The sequence below is a fragment of the Peromyscus eremicus genome, chromosome 3 (genome assembly GCF_949786415.1).
Source record: "Peromyscus eremicus chromosome 3, PerEre_H2_v1, whole genome shotgun sequence".
NCBI lineage: Eukaryota > Metazoa > Chordata > Mammalia > Rodentia > Cricetidae > Peromyscus > Peromyscus eremicus.
Window position 1 is genome coordinate 81,603,803 of NC_081418.1, and position 19,344 is coordinate 81,623,146.

General features: G+C 38.0%; 1 gene segment (V, D, J or C); it reads right to left on the reverse strand.

Moving 5' to 3' along the window:
• Positions 1-7,759: 7,759 nt before the first annotated feature.
• LOC131906345 (immunoglobulin kappa variable 1D-33-like) lies at positions 7,760-8,292 on the reverse strand. The segment is given in 2 exon segments: positions 7,760-8,082; positions 8,244-8,292. Coding segments are annotated over 2 exon segments (372 nt in total).
• Between the last annotated feature and the right edge of the window lie 11,052 nt (positions 8,293-19,344).

Below are 19,344 nucleotides of genomic sequence, written 5' to 3' on the forward strand. Positions count from 1 at the left end.
CATGCATCTTGATCCCATTCATTTTCCATCCTTGATTATATTCCCTCTGTCCTTGCAGCACTTCCCCAGATAAAATTTAAGAGAAAAAAAAAGAAAAGAAAGAAGTGTGGGGGGAATCTTATGATGGACTTGGTAGTGTGATGTAGTGAGTCACACAGCAAACCCTTTTGTCCATATATCCTTACTTGAAGTATTCACTGCAGAGAGTCATTATTATTTACTTCTTGGTAAACTTCTAACAGGCCCAAGATTTTGAGGGGTGTCTGTGATTAATCAAAGCTTCTATGATTAGTAGACAATATTAATAATATGGTGGCTACAAAGTAGATTTCTACCACACAGCCTTATTATGGATACATGCTGTTCATTACAGAGGGATGGCCTAGCTTTTAGATAAGAAGCAGGATACTAATAATAACAACTTTCCATTCTATTGAATATGACCTTGCATAATCCAGTTATTGATTATGACAATTTTTTTATTAACAGAACCTGTGCTTGTCCTCTTCTTTACTGTGGTTTTTGTATTTCTGTTGTAAATCAATTGATGACATGATTCAGATGCCTCAGGCATCTTAAACTCTGCTCTTGATGACATGAAGAGAAGAGTTAGGTCTATTACTTATGTAGAGGACAGAGATAGGATAAAATGGGCTTTCCTGGCTGCTTCTATTAAAATATCAGTATTCTTCAAAGCCCCGATCACTCAGACACATTGAGTCAATGGGTTTAAGTATGCAGAGGAAAGAATTGGAGAAGTTTAGCTGGAAACTATCATTTCCTTGTTTATATTAAGACTTATGTCACTGTGGGAATGAGCTCCTGAGTTTTGATAGAAATAGATTGTAACATCTTCAGACTCTAGACTACTGAGATTGAAAGTGAAATCTCTCAAAGATCAAGTAACAGTGAACCTTGATGGGACATTAGAATCTAAGCTGGATCAATCTTGGTTCCAGAGCTGAAGAGCTTTTCCTGGCTTTTGGTGGGTGCCATTTTAAATAATAGGTAATGCCCATGTTGACCTGATAATTGATGGTGGTACTGTCTCCTTGTGTTGCTAACAGAAGTAATGGGGATCTAATCAAATGCACTTCATCTTGGGTACCTGAGATTGAAAACATACAATGACACTATGATAATCATGTTGCCAGATGAATTGTCAGAAGTATAAGGCCAGATTAGTCGCATTTGACTAAGCAATTCCACTTTATTTTTCTTGCTTACCTGGGAGCAAAAGCAGCATGAACTGTAGTAGGGCCATCAGGCCTATGCACTCTCCTTGCTGGAACTGATTCCTGCATAGGATATTCCAAGTTTATTAAGAAGTCTTCAGGTCCTGTATTATGCTGTAGGTACATACAAATCATTTAGTTAATGCATTCATGTGGAACATAATAAAATATTACACCAAAACTAAATCACGTTCTTTTCAGACAATAAGGAGACAATTTATGTCACAAAAGGATATATCTTCAAGAAGTCACTAGGGTAGGAGTTTGGACCTGGGAGGAATAGAGTACTACTGTGTTCAGGGTGTACTGAATGAAATTCCCAAATAATCAATAATAATGTTATGTTGGAAAAGAAAGGATATATTTTAAAATTGAGCAGCCCAGAACAAAAGGCTAAAGGGAAACCCATATCTCTCTCTCTCTCACTTACCTTTTTAAATGTGCTGTACTTTTTGTCATTGTTGATAAAAACAGGTTGTCACATTCAAATCCTTGAGTCCAATCTTCAAAGAAAGCATGAACAAGATGGACATATTATAAGAAAGGAGAAAATAAACTTTTGCGGTTGTGAGCCAAATTAAACAATTTCTAAAAAATATGCCTAAAGTATGTAGAGACCCAACATATATTTCAGAAAAATTAATTTATAAGTAGAAAATGTATCTTGGAAAGTATTAAGAAAATTTGACACATTAATACTAAATAAAGTAGCAGGTCTTTTATCACCACATATGTATTTATATAATAAATTAATTAAATTTTTCATAAAAGTGATTACTGAAATAGGATAAGGCACATAAATGAAGAATAAATACAGACATACCATTTTTTTATTTTAATTTAAATATTTTACTTAACATGAAAAACAGAAAACTCAATAATTTCTTTTCACCAAAAACTCTAACAGACTTAAAATACGAACCTTAATATAACACCTCCTGAATGGAAAAATTATATATTATTCCAAAATTGTATATGTAATATATATGTGATATAATAATGGATTCTCAAATGCACATATAATATATTTGATGTAAAATAATAGTAATATAGTGTAGCTAGAGTTTTCCTGCCTGGCCCATGGTCAGGGCAAATCTCTCTCACCCGCCAGTCCCACAGCCACTCAGACCCGATCAAGTAAACACAGAGACTTATATTAGTTACAAACTGTATGGCCGTGGCAGGCTTCTTGCTAACTGTTCTTATATCTTAAATTAATCCATTTCCATTAATCTATACCTTGCCACATGGCTCGTGGCTTACCAGGATCTTCCCATGCAGCTTGTCATGGTGGCGGCTGGCAGTGTCTCTCTCTCAGCCTTCCACTTCCCAGAATTCTTCTCCTTGTCCCGCCTATACTTCCTGCCTAGCCAATGGCCAATCAGTGATTTATTTACTGACCAATCAGCAACACACTTGACATACAGACCATCCCACAGCACTATAGTCTCAATTTAAAAAACAATATATTCTCAATTTTAGAAAAGACCTAGAATCAGAAAAAGTCCTTTCATTCGTTAATACATCTGAAAAGATAACAAAAAACAAACAAAAAAAGACAAAAAAACATTCAGATTTCTTCAAGAATAATCAGAATAATTTTTTTTTTTAATTCGAAGAAAGGAAAGTAGAGTTGTGGAGATGACTATTTAAAATCTAACAACAGGTTTCAATAAATAGACAACACACTTTTATACACTTCATCCATGATTAGGCTACCTGTTTGTAATATTCATCCAGACAAGGCAAGGCATGTCATTGATGTATTTAATATCGACTACCCTTACTGGAAGCCTTAGGGAAGACAAGGCCAACCTCTAGGTGCAAGTGGAAGATTCAGTACTGAGCATTTTCTCAGGATGTGTTCTTGTTAATTTCCAAGATTAAAAGGTCCATGCAGTTGCACAGGAGTTCCGTCAGCTATTATTCTGCCTTTGTGAGCCATCAATGATATTTTCGCATGAGGCCCGAGAGGTGTTTCCACAAATGATCTTCATATAATATAAGATATGCTGAATGAGATAGAATCTAGAATGCCAAGTTCATAAGGCAAATAGTTTATAAAATGTACTTTATAAAGAATAAATGATAGCTGAAAATCAACTATGAAGTGTCACATGAAAGCCCATTAAAACCGCTATTAGAAGTGTGAAATATTGAGTTAATGATTTAATATAAGACCACATACTTCTTGCCGATTTATGTTTTCATTTTCAGTGCGGTGGTGGTGCATGCCTTTAATCCCAGCACTCGGGAGGCAGAGCCAGGCGGATCTCTGTGAGTTCGAGGCCAGCCTGGGCTACCAAGTGAGTTCCAGGAAAAGGCGCAAAGCTACACAGAGAAACCCTGTCTCGAAAAACCAAAAAAAAAAAAAAAAAGTGACTTACTGACTATTTGGCTGTATTGTTCTTTTATTTTAAATTTTTAATGTATTATTTTATGTGTATGGCTGTTTTGCTTGCAAGTATATTTGTGTGCAACATGTGTGCAGTCCATATGGTAGCCAGAAGAGGAAATCAGATCCCCTGGGACTCAACTTACACATGGGTATGAGCTGAAATGAATTCAGTCCCCTTTAATAGTAGATATATTTGAATTACTTAGCTATCCCAGTTTATCTTCTAATGATATTTCCAGGGGACAAAAAATTCTGATGTTATGTGCAATTTAACTTCCCATTTGGAGTCTGTTGCACAGCTCTCAGGATTCATGATTTCTCTGTACCACTGGGAGTCTCACTTGTCTGAAATTGGGTAAAATTTTAAAGACTCCTTATACTCCACACAGGCAATATTAATACAAGTGTTAAATCTTTCTTAATACTTAGATTTCTTGATCTATTTTATAGTGATACTAAAAACAAAGTCAATGATATTGACATATGAAAGAACCAATGATTCTAGAGGAAAATGCTTTATAGCTAGTCAAGGAGAATCTTTAAGGCCTACAAGTGTGTGTCATGCCCAAAGACTTTATTCAAGGTTATCAGTACGACTTTTTCACTCTTGGCCTTCAATATGCTCGAAACTTGAAAACATTTAGGATGCAAACCAACATCAGCTCAGGAACAATGACTACAACAGTTATCAAAAGAGGGAGAATCAGGTGTGAGAACTGATCATTTTTATTTAGGAAAGAGTTTTATTAGGAATGGGAGACCTGGAACGATTTTCTTTTTTCCCTGATGGAGATAGGATTTCAGGATCACCAGCCTCATCCAGCTAACTGTGGAATGAGATGTGCATAAATCACTCCTGCATAATTTGTCTGAGATCTGGAGATCTTGCTGGATGTCAATTAGTCAAGAGTCTAGGAGATTGTATCTCTATTTTATTGTGTTACAGTTACTGCTTACTTTAAGGTTGATGTGTTTGCAGGGATAGACATATGTTAGTAGGTCCCCCTACTGAAAAGATCTAAAATTAATGTAAGATTGGTATTAGCCAAGTTTCAGCCTGAAGTAAAGGCTCGAGCCACAATGACCAGCGCATAACACTAATGTCTAAGTAAAAGGCTTACAAACTTAAGAGAGACATTGCAAAGTCACAATAAGGGTCTACAAGATGATTTAGTAGGTCAAAGTGCATGCCACCAAACCTGATGACCTGTGTTGAATCCCTAGTACCCTTGTGGCAGAAAAGGAGAGAACAAACTATTGCTAGTTGTTTTCTGACTTGCAATCTTGTGTGCACACACACACATACACACACACACACACACACACACAATGAAGTTCAGTAATAAATCTCACTGAAATCAAGAAGAAAGATATTAAGGAGAATAATGATGACCAAGAAAACACAAACTTAAAGCTGGTGAAAGTAACAGAGACAGCTCAAGAGCTCAGAACAAAATTCATACAGAGGTAAAACATCAAATATGATTGAAACTGAAATGAACATGTAATTGAAAGACCTGATAGCCCTACTAGAAAATTCAATGGAATGCTTTACAAGTCAAGGTCTTATACTGTGCGGATGGCCAGAAACTGGAAGCTGGATGGGCCACAGAGACCTAAAGTAGAACCAAACAGGACTGAAAAAAAAAACGATGAAATGACTCCTAATGCTACTCTACTATACTCATAAATTAGTGCCTAGCCCAATTGTCATCAGAGAGAATTACCATAGCCCCTGATGGGAATAAACTCAGAGACCCACAGCCAAACATTAGGTAGAACATGGGGACACCCACTGAAGAAGGAAATAGTAGAATTGTAGGAGCCAGAGTGCTCAAGGATACCCAGAGAACACAGCCCACAGAATCAACTCAGCAGGGCTCATAGGAGCTCAAAGAGACTGAAGTGGCAATCACGGAGCCTGCATGAATTTGTGCTAGGTCCTCTGCAAATATGTTGTGGTTGTTTACCTCGGGGTTTTTGTGGGACTCCTAACAAGGGGAGTGGGAGAGTCTCTGACTCTTTTTCTTGACCTTGGGACCATTTTCCTCCTGTTAGGTTGCCATATAGCCTTGATAGTAAGGTTTGTGGCTAATCTTATTTCATCTTGTTAGGTGCTCTTTGGCTGATATCCCTGGGCGTTATGAACTTTTCTGAAAGGAAATGGATGAGTAATGAATCTGAGGGAGAAGAGAGTTGGGGGAGTGCTAAGAGGAGTGGAGGGAGAGGAGGATGTGGTCAAGATTTATTGTATGAAAGAATAATGAAGAAAAAGAAAAAATACCACATACACTGAGGACAGAAGTATAGGCCTTATATATTAAAAAACATAAAAATGAACAGAGAATATATCTGTGTTCATAATGTGAACCACTTTAACAATACGTTTAAATGCATGAGTGCTTTGTCTGCATGTATATAAGTACACAGTTGTGTGCCTGGTGTCTGTAGAGGCTAGAGGAGGGTACTAGATTCCCTGCAACTGAAGTTGAAGATAGCTCTGTGTCACCATGTGGTGCTGAGAATCAAACCAAGGTCCTCTTCAAATGCAACAATTACTCTTAACCAGTGGACATCCTTTCCATCCCAATGAAACACTTAAATGTGCATTTTCTCAAATTGGCATGTGATCTCAAAAATATTGTGGGTGTCCACAGAAGACTTATTCAAGACAGAGAATCTACACTTGCTCTATGCAGTAGGGCTGCATAATAGGATGTTTTGGCGAGGGTCATGGTTACCAGGTGCTTTGAAGGGTCTACACTTTAGGTATGTTGTGCTTTGATTTTTGAAAGGGGGAGGTCTTTTGCCTCTCCCCTTGGTAGTGTATTAAAGGCTCATTAGAATAAATTTCAAGGTGGCTGAATATTGATTCAGGGCCCTCCCAAAGCTACCCTGTGTCTCTACCTTTTTTCTATGCCTATATTTCTATCTAATATTTCCTCATTCCTCTCTCCTCCTTCCAAGAAACCTTGCACAGGTAGGAGCCGGACTTCCTCATGTAATGCAATGAATAGTAGTGGAGTTTCAAAAATTGATAAACTCAGCCTAGAACTTATGTAGAAATTAAAAGGTAGAAATAACTAAGAAAATCATAAAATGTGGTATTGTATTTCCTGACTTCTTTATTCTTTTTTATATAAATCTACAGTAATTAAGTCTGTGTGAACTGTTGGTACAAAGATAGACAGGTAGATGAGTGGGACATCACAAAGAGCCTGAAAATATATTTATTCATACATGGTAGATGATATTTCTGAGAGAAAGTGAGAGAGAGGAAAGGGGAGAGAGAGAGAGAGAGAGAGAGAGAGAGAGAGAGAGAGAGAGAGAGAGAGAGAGAGAGAGAGAGAATGAAGTACAGATCAATGTTGTTCTTTCATTTTGTTCCTAAAGTATACTCTGTAATATTACATCTTCATCAATATCACTCTGGAAGCATATTTAAGACACTCCATTTCTTTCTATTGATTTCATGTAGATGACTTTTTATTCCACTTTATACAGTGGATTAAAAGTCATATGATGGTGGTTCACTATTGTTTGATTCTTGTAAGCATATCAGTGGACAAAGGAACTAGAAAAATACTATGTGAAGTGCTGTAGAGAGCTGAAAGCATCAACACACACTACTGGAATTTCAAGGCACAGCAGAGGATTATGGCTAAACAGTCTTCCCTTTTCTGACACTGGAGCTTTAGATTTTATGAGAAATTCAGAAATCCTTTCTGCTGTCAGCTTCTCACAATAATGACCCCCTGCCTTTTCAACCCCAGCATTTGTAAGTTTATTTTCTGTACATAAAGAACATGTGCTTGAATGTCCAGAGAAATATTGATTCTTCTATATGAGTCCCAACTGGAGACACAACTCAGACTCATCACAGTGAATGGCTGTATGCTCTGTTAATCTAGAAAAGACTTTGTACACTGTAGTGCTGAAGATGAAGTGGAAGAATGGTAGTTAGTGTACAGAGAGGACTGGTTAGTCTTTTCTACCAAATTAAAAAAAAAATTTATCATGAGCTATGTTAAAAATACTGTAACATCTGAGAAACAGTTTCAATGGGTGCCTCACCAGAGGGAACATCTGGGGCAGCCAGGCCACATACTTCTGCTTCCTTGGGGGTTTATGTTATGACTTGTATCACTGTGGGAGGAACATTATCATACTGTTGACAGTAATAAGTTGCCATATCTTCAGACTTCAGGCTGCTGATCTTGAGAGAATACTGTGTGCCAGATCCACTGCCACTGAACCTTGATGGGACCCCATCTGCCAAGCTGTTTGCACTATAGATCAGGAGCTGAGGACGTTCCCCTGGTTTCTGCTGATACCATGCTAAATTACTGTAAATGTTCTGACTTGCCTGGCATGTCATGGTGACACTTTCTCCCAGAGACACAGACAGGGAAGCTGGAGACTGGGTCATCTGGATGTCACATCTGGCACCTGAGATTGGAAAATTGAGAATAAATTTTCATAGAGTTAATTCTATTATAAAAGGCTTTCACAGAGACAGTGAAGTACTGACCAGACTCAGCTGAATAAATTTCCAATATTATTAGTAATTTTATTTATTATTTATAAATATAGAAATTAAAATTCTTTACCTATAAGCCAGAGCAGCTGCACCACCAGGAGCTGTGTGGGGACCCTCATGTCTGTGCTGTGACTGTGTGAGGCTGACTCTAGCACAGGAGTGACCTGACTATAAAGAAGGGGAGCAGGCATGCTCGGGGCACATGCAAATCAGCAACGGCTGAGCAGAGCCATAGAATTGGCCAAGTCAGTTACTTATTACAGGCCTGTGGTCCTCTTGTGTCTCAGATCAGAAAGGCAGTACAGGCTTTTGTAGTGAATATGCTCCTCTTTTGACAACAAACACTCTAAGAGTTGCACTTTATTTTGATATCTGTCTTGTTCAATGTAGAATTTCCTTGATATGATTACCACCGTGACAGGGACTATCAGATATGGTACAATTCTAGAAAGCACATAAACCCTTACAGGATCCTTTCATAGGTAACTGTAGATGTTATTGAGACCAGGCAGCTACTTCTTTTTTCTATTTATTTGTGAGATTTTATTTTAATTAAGATATTTCTCCCTTTCTTTCCTCCCTTTAAATACTCTCAATACCCCTCTTCATGCTCCTTCAAATTCATGGCCTATTTTTTCTTTACTTTGTTATTGTATGCATATCTATACTTGTGTATACATGAATATTCCTAAATATAAACTGTTAAGTCTATATAATGAAACTTTTTTTTTTTTACTTACAAATTTTTTTATTCATTTACATACCAACCACAGATTCCGTTCTCATCTCACCCCTCCTCCAGCTCCCCTCAGGCCTCTCCTTCCCACCCAATCCCCCCATCCCCTCCTCTAAAAGGACTTACCCTTTGGGGATTCAGCAAAGCCTGGTACATTCAGTGGAGGCAGGACCAAGCCCATATCCCCTGCATTAAGGCTGAACAAGGTGCCCCACCATAGGTAGTTTTGGTGATATAGTGTGTATCCCCAATAAACCTTGCCTGAGGATCAGAAGACAGAGCCAGCCATTAGATTAGACATAGAAGCCAGACAGTGGTGGCACACACCCTTAATCCTATCACTTCAGAGGCAGAGCTCTCTCTGGATCTCTGTGAGTTCAAACTTGTATGTGTGTTTTCAGGGCTAATCATTGGGTCACATGTGGGAAGCGGTTTTCAGGTTCCTCGTGGCTTTTTACAGAGCAGGTACCCAAAGAGAGGATGATTAGAACCATGGGCCTGAGTGCAGGTGTCTGAGATGGTCTGCACTTGGCTGTGCTGTGGGGGAGGTCTTTTACTCCACCGCTTGGTGTCTCTGTAAATACCCATGGGGCAGAGACTGTCAGGGCCCGTTGGAATAGGTTCCAGGCCCTCTTGAGGATATCCTTTATTTTTTATCTGTTTATCTTCACAATCTAAATCCTTCTGTCTAATATTTCCTGCTGCTCACACTCAAGAAAACTCAGAGGAACTATGGAGTTGGTGGGTAAACGCCCCACAGCCACAGGCAATCAATTGGTGTGCTGTGTCTTGGGAAGGAGCACCTCTCCTGCTCCCAGGTTTACTCAGTTGTCTATAATCCTTTATGGAGAATCAAAATTACAATTAAGGTTTTAAATATTAGTTTTTTTGTGTGTATATGACCATTTTGTTTCATGTACAACACCCTTATGTCTGTTTCCCACAGAAGTCAAAAGAGGGAGACATACCTCCTGGAACTGGAATGGTTTCAAGCATGATATGGATATTGGGAATTAAGTTTCATTCCTCTACAAGAACAAAAAGTGCTCTTAACTGCTGAGCCATCTTTCCAACCAGCCCCTGAAATTGTAATTTTAGGTGGCCTATGGTGCTTTTGCAAAAATACAATCACATTTATTATTTTCCCCTTTCCATTAAATGATTTAAAAACTCAGCCAATCCACATACTGATTTTCACCTACATTGCTGCATCTCATATAACCACAGCACAGAACACTCATGCACACAGTGATTATATGGAGTGTGTTTGTTCTCTACACACCAGTAGAACTGAATTTATTGTTATTCACATTCCATGTCAAGAAATGTGGTGGAATTCAGTCTTTGTGTGTGTATTGTACCTTCCCCATACCTGAGGGGAATCAATAGTGAAGTCAATCTTATAATGCACAATTTCTAATGAACCAAATTTGGGACAGATTCTTCCTACAAATGATCAGCAGAATTAGTAAGAATTATTCATGGGCCATCACACTTACCTATGTGCAGAAACAGAAACATAAGCAGTCCAATTCTTGCTATTAAGAAGTAACAAAATATTATGCAGGGAGGTAGCTTAATCATGGACTTCTTGCCTACTATGTAAAAAGAACCCTGGAGTACAGTCCCAGCATTGCATGAACTGGGCATGGTGGTGATTGCATGAACTGGGCATGGTGGTGAATTCTTGTATTCCCAGATCTTGGAAGTTAGAAGCAGGGATTCCTGAATCTGTGAAGTCTCTTTTCTTTGGGTGTCACCTCATATGCCATCCCTCTCATGAAGGCTTTCTCTGATATTCTTACAGTTCTTTTAAGCTAACTGGTTAACGAATTTCCTCTCCAATTTTTGTTTTTATGTCTTTTTAAAAATAAATTGTCTTCTTTTAAAAATATATAATTTATTATTATTTTTACATGCACTGGTGTTTTGCCTATGTGTTTTTCTGGGAGTGTGTATCAGAAGGCCTGGACTTGGAGTTACAGACATGTGTGGGCTGCATTTTTGTGCTGGGAATTGAACTTGGGATCTCTGGAAAAACAGTCATTGCTTTTAACCATTGAGACATTGCCTCCTGAATGCTGGGATTAAAGCCTTGTGACACCATGCCCTCCTCTCTAGTTTATCAAGAAGGCAACTTACTCCCTTTAAGACTGTTAATTTTTAAAGATTTCATAATTTTGACTTTATGGGTGCCTGCATGTATGCATGTGTACCAAGTGTTGGTCAAATGCCTTTGTAGGCAAGAAGAGGGTGTTGGCATACCAGGAACTGGAATTACAGAATGTTCTGAGGCACGATGTGAGTGCTATCAACCAACATGTATCCTCTGCAAGATCAGGAAGTACTCTCAACCATTAAGTCATCACTCTAGTTACTCTTTACATTGATGTAAACACATTGCTTACTTTTTAATCATTCACACACAATGTCATGGATACTGGTCTTGAGACCATTTCTCCTAATAAATCTCATTTCTGAAGGGTTATTTTTGCTAGATTCTTTGTCAAATCAACAGTCATGTCATCTTTTTTTTTTCTTTTCTTTTTTTTTTTTTTTTTGGTTTTTCGAGACAGGGTTTCTCTGTGTAGCTTTGCGCCTTTCCTGGGAGTCACTTGGTAGCCCAGGCTGGCCTCGAACTCACAGAGATCTGCCTGGCTCTGCCTCCCGAGTGCTGGGATTAAAGGCGTGCGCCACCACCGCCTGGCTCATGTCATCTTTTCTATTCTACTTACCAACTGTGAGTCAAATAGCAAGACAGAAAGTGTATTAGACATTAAAGAAGGGATTGGTTGAATACAGGAAACTGGTATCAAAATAATAATCTTTAAAAGCTTTTTGAAATGTGGTGGCTTGAACCTGAAATGTCTCATAAGGTTTAGGGTTTGAAAACTTGATCCCTGGTAAAGTACTATTTTGGAAGTGTGCTGCCTTGTCTTTTTCTTTTTCTTTAGTCAACTTGAAAAAAAGCTTGAGGCATCAGAGAGAGAAAGAACGTTAACTCGGGGAATGCTATAGGTAGCCTGTAGGTAAGTGTGTGGAGAATTTTCCTGATTAATGGTTCATGTGGGAGGGCTCCGACCACTGTAGATAGTACCAACCAAGGCCAGATGGTCCTGGGTGGTATAAGAAATTTAATTAATAAATCCATGGGAGGTAAACCTATAAGCAGATTTTTTCATAACTTTTACCACCAAGTTCTTGCCTTGAGTTCCTGCCCTGAGTTCCCTTCATGATAGACTATAAGCTACAAGCTGAAATAATCAAATTTCTATTCAGGATGTTTTGGTCATGGAGTTTCTTACAGTGAGAGAAATAAAACTAATCATGGAGGTTCTAGAAACTTTGGCATAGATTTACCAAGAAAGTAGTCACTTGAGGAAGGTCCTTGGGCACATAGTACTTGTGATGACCATTTCTATTCTTGGTCTCTGCTTCCAGGTCCTTGGTGATATTAACTGAGGGCCTGTTATTTCTGTTAAGTCTGTTATTTCAAGGAAGTAGACATTAGAGATGTGGTTTGTCTAATGCTCATTTAGACAGATAGCCTAAAGTAGAAAGCCTCCAAAGCCTGTTGCCTTGAGGCATGTCCAGCAAATGTAATGTTGCTGCTCTGATGTACTTGACTCCCTATGACATGTTCTTTATGATTTTCTAGTCCTTACCAGTACCAATCCATACATCTATATGTACATGCTTCCAGATGTTGAATCTTTTGGTTTTGACTTCCAAGTCTTTAATAGAGTGCCCAATTGAGAGAACTATAGTAGAAATTGATTAACCTAAAAGTATACTTCCAACAGAGATACTGATGATGAGGGGATAACAGTAGATAAAATTAAAAACTTAATACATGTTCTCATTAAGTCACTCAGTGAACAAAAAGAGGAATGACATTTATACACAACAATTTTTAACTTCTCTCCTTTTCCTTAACACACAGATATTCACAATTAAAAAAAATCTTATAACTAATACAATTAAATCTTATAACTGTTCACAATTTTCAGGAATGTGGACAGTTTTCTATGAAATTTCTTTCACAGATGCTACTGTTGCCATCTGGACTAATACTAAGCATAACACTTAATCTTGCAGGATTACATATAAAATTCCTCAAACTGGGACACAGCCATGATATTTAAAGAGAATGTAATAGAATGTAATATCTGCCAATTACAGAGGGAACAGTGGAAGTAAGTAAGGACTTCAGATTAACTATTATTGTGTTATATAGAAAAGAACCCAGAACTACTGAGACAGGTCTCAGCAGAGTATCTACAATTTCTTGTATAGATCTTCCTGACTAGATGACCGTCTTATATAAGCCTGTTAATGGCTGAAGTATAGATTCTAAATTTTATATCCTTTTTTATTTTTATTTTTTGGTATAGAACTCAATTGACAATGCAAGCCAGATGTAACACCAATTTCAAATGGTCTTATTACTAAAAACTAACCTGGGAGCCAGATATTGAAGTGAATGCTGAAAGATCAGAGAAACAGAACCAGACACAGCTAATGTCGCCTCACCAGTTCCTCAGCTGATCTAGTTTCCTCAAATTGGAAGCCTCTGTGTCCTTATCTGGAATGAATCTCAGCTGAATTGCTGCTAAAAGCCTAAAAGCTTAACCAGGCTCTAGTTCCTGGTTTTCATACCTTATATACCTTTCTGCTTCCTGCTATTGCTTCCTGGGATTAAAGGCGTGTGTCACTATGCCTGGCTGTTTCCAGTGTGGTTTTGAACTCACAGAGATCCAGACAGATCTCTGCCTCTGGAATGCTACGATTAAAGGTTTGTGTGCCACCATTTCCTGACCTCTATGTCTGGTGGCCGTTCTGCTCTCTGACCCCAGATAAATTTATTAGGGGGCACAATATTTTGGGGAACACAATATCACCGCATTTCCCATTTTTGTCTAAAATTTAAAAAAATCTTATAACTAATACAAAAAAACTATATCCAATAAGTATATACAATATATACAGTCAAGAATTACATTAACAATTTCTAGTCCATTAACATTTGACAAATTCAGACAAAAATTTATCATTACATATCCTTTTTAAAACAAGTACTTTCTTTTCAAAAGTAGATTCAATAATCTCCCTTTTTATCTTATCAGCCAGATGCCTCCGTTGTTATAACCTCCGGCCTTCATTAAGTAAGATGACAATGATTTCAAATTTTTACTGCTAAGGCAGAGAAAGTTTTCACAAGCAATGAAATGGAATGGCTGCTTCTCTATGAAATTTCAAAATAACATTGAAACGTGAGTGAATTTAAAAAATATTACCAACAGATTCAGAGGAATGACTAGGTACCCAACTAGAAACTATTGCTTCCTTTGTAAGTTTTTGTTATGATTGTATCATTGTGGGAGGACGCTCATATTACTTTTGACAGTAATAAGCCGCAAAATTTTCAGGCTCCAGGCTGTCTGACACTCAGTGCTACAGAAACTTTATGCGACTCCATTTGCCAAGTAGTTTGCATAACAGATCTGGTACTTAGGAGCTTTTCCTAGTTTCTGCTGGTGCTAGTTTAAATAATTGCTAATCCTTTACCTGACCTGACAGCTGATGGTGACTTTGCTTGCTGATGATGCATACAGAGATGATGGAGATTGATTCAGCAGTATGTCTCCTTGTGCACCTGAGGTTGGAAACATATAATCAATATATTCTTGCTGTGGGTGTCTTTCTGTATACTGTGATTATGTGTTGCTCTGATTGGTTGATAAATAAAATGCTGATTGGTCAGTAGCCAGGCAGGAAGTATAGGTGGGGCAAGCAGAGAGAAAAATTCTGGAAAAGAAGGCTGAGTCAAGAGATGCCAGCCTGCTGTCCAGGGAGCAGCACATAATGGCACACAGGCAAAGCCATGGAACATGTGGCAACATATAGATTAACAGAAGTGGGCTGAGTTTAAGTGTAAGAGCTAGTCAGTGGTATGCCTGAGCTAATGGCCAAGCAGTTTTAATTAATATAAACCTCTGTGTGTTTACTTGGATCTGAGCAGCTGCAGACCAGGCGGGACACAGAAAAACTTTCAGCTACATTTGGTGTACCAACATGGGGCTCTCAAATTTCTGTAAGGCCTAAAACAGTTTAAAAAGTGCTTCTATACACACAATAATACAGCCAAAACCAGCTTTCCACTTCATGTCTCATGCTGGTTGAGATATAGAGACTGAAAACATACAGAGATGCTGTGCCATGTGAACTTGAGCTACGTATGGTGGGTTCATGGCTTATGGGTTTGAATGCAGCATGGCAGATTCCTGCCACTGTACACAGTGGCGTTTGCAAGCCGCACAGCATGGCACATAGTGGATATAGCTTTTGTTAGTACAGACAAAAGAAAAAAGGAAAGAAAGAAAAGGTTTCTGGGCTATACACTGTTGGATGGAAACATAGACCCACTGTTTCCCATAGTTGCAGTGAGCGTGGTTCCTAGAGGTAGCGGTAAAGGTAGTTCTGCCATGTTGGGAAGCTGAGGTGGGCAGAACCAGCAGTCAAAGCTTCTATTTCAATCCTAGTACTGCTGCATTTTAAAGCAATAGTTACATAATAAGGCAGATTCAGATAGAATAAGACTTTAAATGGTTTACAATGTGTGTAAAATTGTACATAGGCATGAAAGAGAAAAAAAATGAACATAGCCAGTTATATAAAAGTAGTTTTAAAAAATAAAGTCTTTAAAGAGACAGTAAAGGTAGTATAAAAAATAAGCCACATAAAGATGGAAATCACACAGAATCTGGATTGTGTTGTTTTGGGGATTTTTAATTGCAGAAAGACATTTGATTGTAAAGACAGCTCAGTTAAACTAATATGAATATTTATAAGGTATCTCTACTTCAAAATTTGAATCTAAGGATATGTTGCTTTGGAAAGGAGGCTCTGTTTTTGTTTTCACAGAAAGAAAGAGGCTATGGATTTGTTCCTGGTTAAGATACATCATGTTTGACCAGCCAAGAACCCCTGAAAGGTCTCCAGTGACACCATGGCCCAGATCATTCAACATCCAAAATCAACTTCAAGGCAACTGGCTCAGAGAATACAGACTTACAGACTATTCTAGTCAGGATTTGACCATAATCTTAAAATTTTTTTTGTGTCCCCATAAGACTACCAGTGCCCTTTATCAGCAGGAAGTAGCCTAAGAAAACTATGCCCACATTCCCAAAAAATGGATTATTGATGTTTGTCTTTTTTAGGTTGTTGGTTACAAATTATTATTGGTCATAGTCAATATCTTTCTAAAAGAAGAAAGGGGGTATGATGTAGATATATAGGATATAGATATGATAGGAGAAAAGGGTAGATTATTGAACCTACTTTTAAGAGCAACAACTTGTTTGAAATGTTTTACATTGCTATGGATTTTAGTTTATTGATACAAATTTAAAGTTAATTTTGTTATACTGTATATATTTCTTCTCTTATTGAAGGTATTATGTTTGTGCAGCTCATTTGAAATTGCAATGTATAATTAAGAAATACAGATTAATAATTAGTCTTCTATGATAGTCAAATTTATAGTCATGTTAAGTTTTCTACGTATACATAGATATAATTCAGTTAGCTATGTAATTTTCAAACACTTCAAAGACCTACAGAATATGTCATTTAAAATGTTTTAAAAACTTAGACTTTCTGGACAGTGAGACACGTCTTCTCCTGGCAGCATCAATTTACTTCAGAGAGAAAGATGAACATCGAAGACATTCCATATGGAGTTTATCTTCTTCTTGGCAAAAATAGCCATTTGAGCAAAAAAAACTGTTCTTGCCTGGACTACTAGACAAAATGTTGTATTGACTGGACATGCAGGACCCATAGGAAAGTGACCACTGAACTTTACAAGGTGAGATGGTCCTTCAGGTTCCTGCTTTTTACAGGAGACTGCCAGATATTCTACAAGACACAGAGAAAAGTGACTGAGAGACTAGGACTATGGGCTGAAGATAGATGCCCCAATGCTGCAGAGGAACTTTGGATGACTCTCCAGTCAGGCAGCTGTCTCTGTCATTTCCAGAGTTTTGGAAGTTGTTTACAATCCTCTTCCTGATTTCATAGATAATATTATATACTTCTGATATCTTTGAAGTAGTTGAAGACTAGATAGTTACAATTATGATTTTCCTTGGTTATGATAAAAGATAAATTAGATATCAAACCTTAGACTCAAAATATAGGATAGATAAAATATTTTCTTTAATTTTACAAAATACAAATAGACTAGATATTATAACTGTAATTCTTGTTTTATAACTGTTTGTTATATGTAATTTTACTATGCTAAAGTTAAAACCTTCCTTTTTAATTAAACAGAAAAGGGGAGGTGCTGTGGATGTTTTTCTGTCTGCTATGACTATGTGTTGCTCTGACTGGTTGATAAATAAAATGCTGATTGGTCAGTAGCCAGGCAGGACGTATAAGCAGGCCAAGCAAAGAGGAGAATTCTGGGAAGAGGAAGGCTGACTCAAGAGATGCCAGCCTGCTGTGGGATGGTCTGTATGTCAAGTGTGTTGCTGATTGGTCAGTAAATAAATCACTGATTGGCCATTGGCTAGGCAGGAAGTATAGGCGGGACAAGGAGAAGAATTCTGGGAAGTGGAAGGCTGAGATAGAGACACTGCCAGCCGCCACCATGACAAGCCGCATATGAAGATCCCGGTAAGCCACAAGCCATGTGGCAAGGTATAGATTTATGGAAATGGATTAATTTAAGCTATAAGAATAGCTAGCAAGAAGCCTGCCACGGCCATACAGTTTGTAACCAATATAAGTCTCTGTGTTTATTTGGTTGGGTCTGAGCAGCTGTGGGACTGGCGGGTGACAAAGATTTGTCCTGACTGTGGGCCAGGCAGGGAAACTCTAGCTACACCAGCCTGCTGTCCAGGGAGCATCATGTAATGGCACACAGGCAAAGCCACAGAACACATGGCAACATATAGATTAACAGCAATTGGCTGAGTTTAAATGTAAGAGCTAGTCAGTGGTAGGCTTGAGTTAATGGCCGAGCAATTTTTTATTTGTTTGTTTGTTTGTTTTTTGAGACAGGGTTTCTTTGTGTAGCTTTGCATCTTTCCTGAAACTCACTCTGTAGCCCAGGCTGGCCTCAAACTCACAAAGACCTGCCTGCCTCTGCCTTCTGAGTGCTGGGATTAAAGATGTACACTACCACCACCTGGCCTCAAGCAATTTTAATTAATATAAGCCTCTGTGTGTTTACTTGGGTCTGAATGGCTGCAGACTGGGTGGGACACAGAAAAACTTTCAGCTACATATTCTGTAAAGTATGCTACAGGAGAAATTATGTGAAGAATCAGCCAGTACTGTTCACACTGGGCTAAGAGATACAATGATGCCAGCCTTCCTTACCCTGGAGCAAGAACAAGAACAAGGAGCCCCAGAAGGAGCAGTGTGAGATGAACAGGAGCCATCATGCCCTAGTTTTATCCCCAGTTACACTGAAACATACACTGATTTTTAACATATTTTGAGGAAGTCTTCAGATGCATAGGTTATATTCTGGTACATGGAAATCATCAGCAATTTGATTAAGCTAGACACAATTACCAAGATGATTTATCCCAGTGAGTCAGCAAGGGCCTATGTCACCAGCTGTCTATTGGCAGATCAGGAATGCGCAAATTTTTCTACAGTGATATATATTAGGCCATATGGAAAACATCAATATTATCATTTGAAAACATGCTATTGTAATGCAATTAATTTATCTTGCAATGCATGTTTTCTATGCTACCTTTTCAGGTAGGACATGGACCGTATCCCAGAAGTTAAGAAAAAATTCACAGACTCCTTTGATGCTTGTATATGCTACTAATGACAAAACGTCTTTCTTTTGCTCCATTTCCATGACATACTTTGTGAAAAGAAGCACTATATTAATCAGAACCACTAGAAACAGAATTGGGATTTATAATAAAAAAGAGGCTTTTTTAACATTAACCTGTACTATTCAGCTAGGCCATCTACCTTTTTCCCTTTAGGATTCCTTTGCTGTATATCTTTCATCATGGGCAGCCAGGGTTAGTATTTCCCCTCTTCCAATGTGAGAAAACTGTGTTCCTTTGAGACTCTGTTTAAAACTACATACATCTCTCCATAGTATTCCTAGATGATGCAGATCATTTCTAATGTTTGCCATCTAGAGTTAAAGCAAGCAATTTTCTTCAGATGTGGAAGCCCTATTCTTAATTTGGGCTCATTCTTATCTGTGACTCTACTATATTTTCTAAATATGGATATTTTACCACAATACTATTGTTTTAGTATTCTAGAAAGCATGGTTCTCAGTGGGCCTAGATAGACCAGTGGAGCCTAATGAGTCAGAATATACAAACATGCAAAAATGAAGGCAGAGACTCTTCACAGAGTTACAACCACTGTGAAGTTCAGA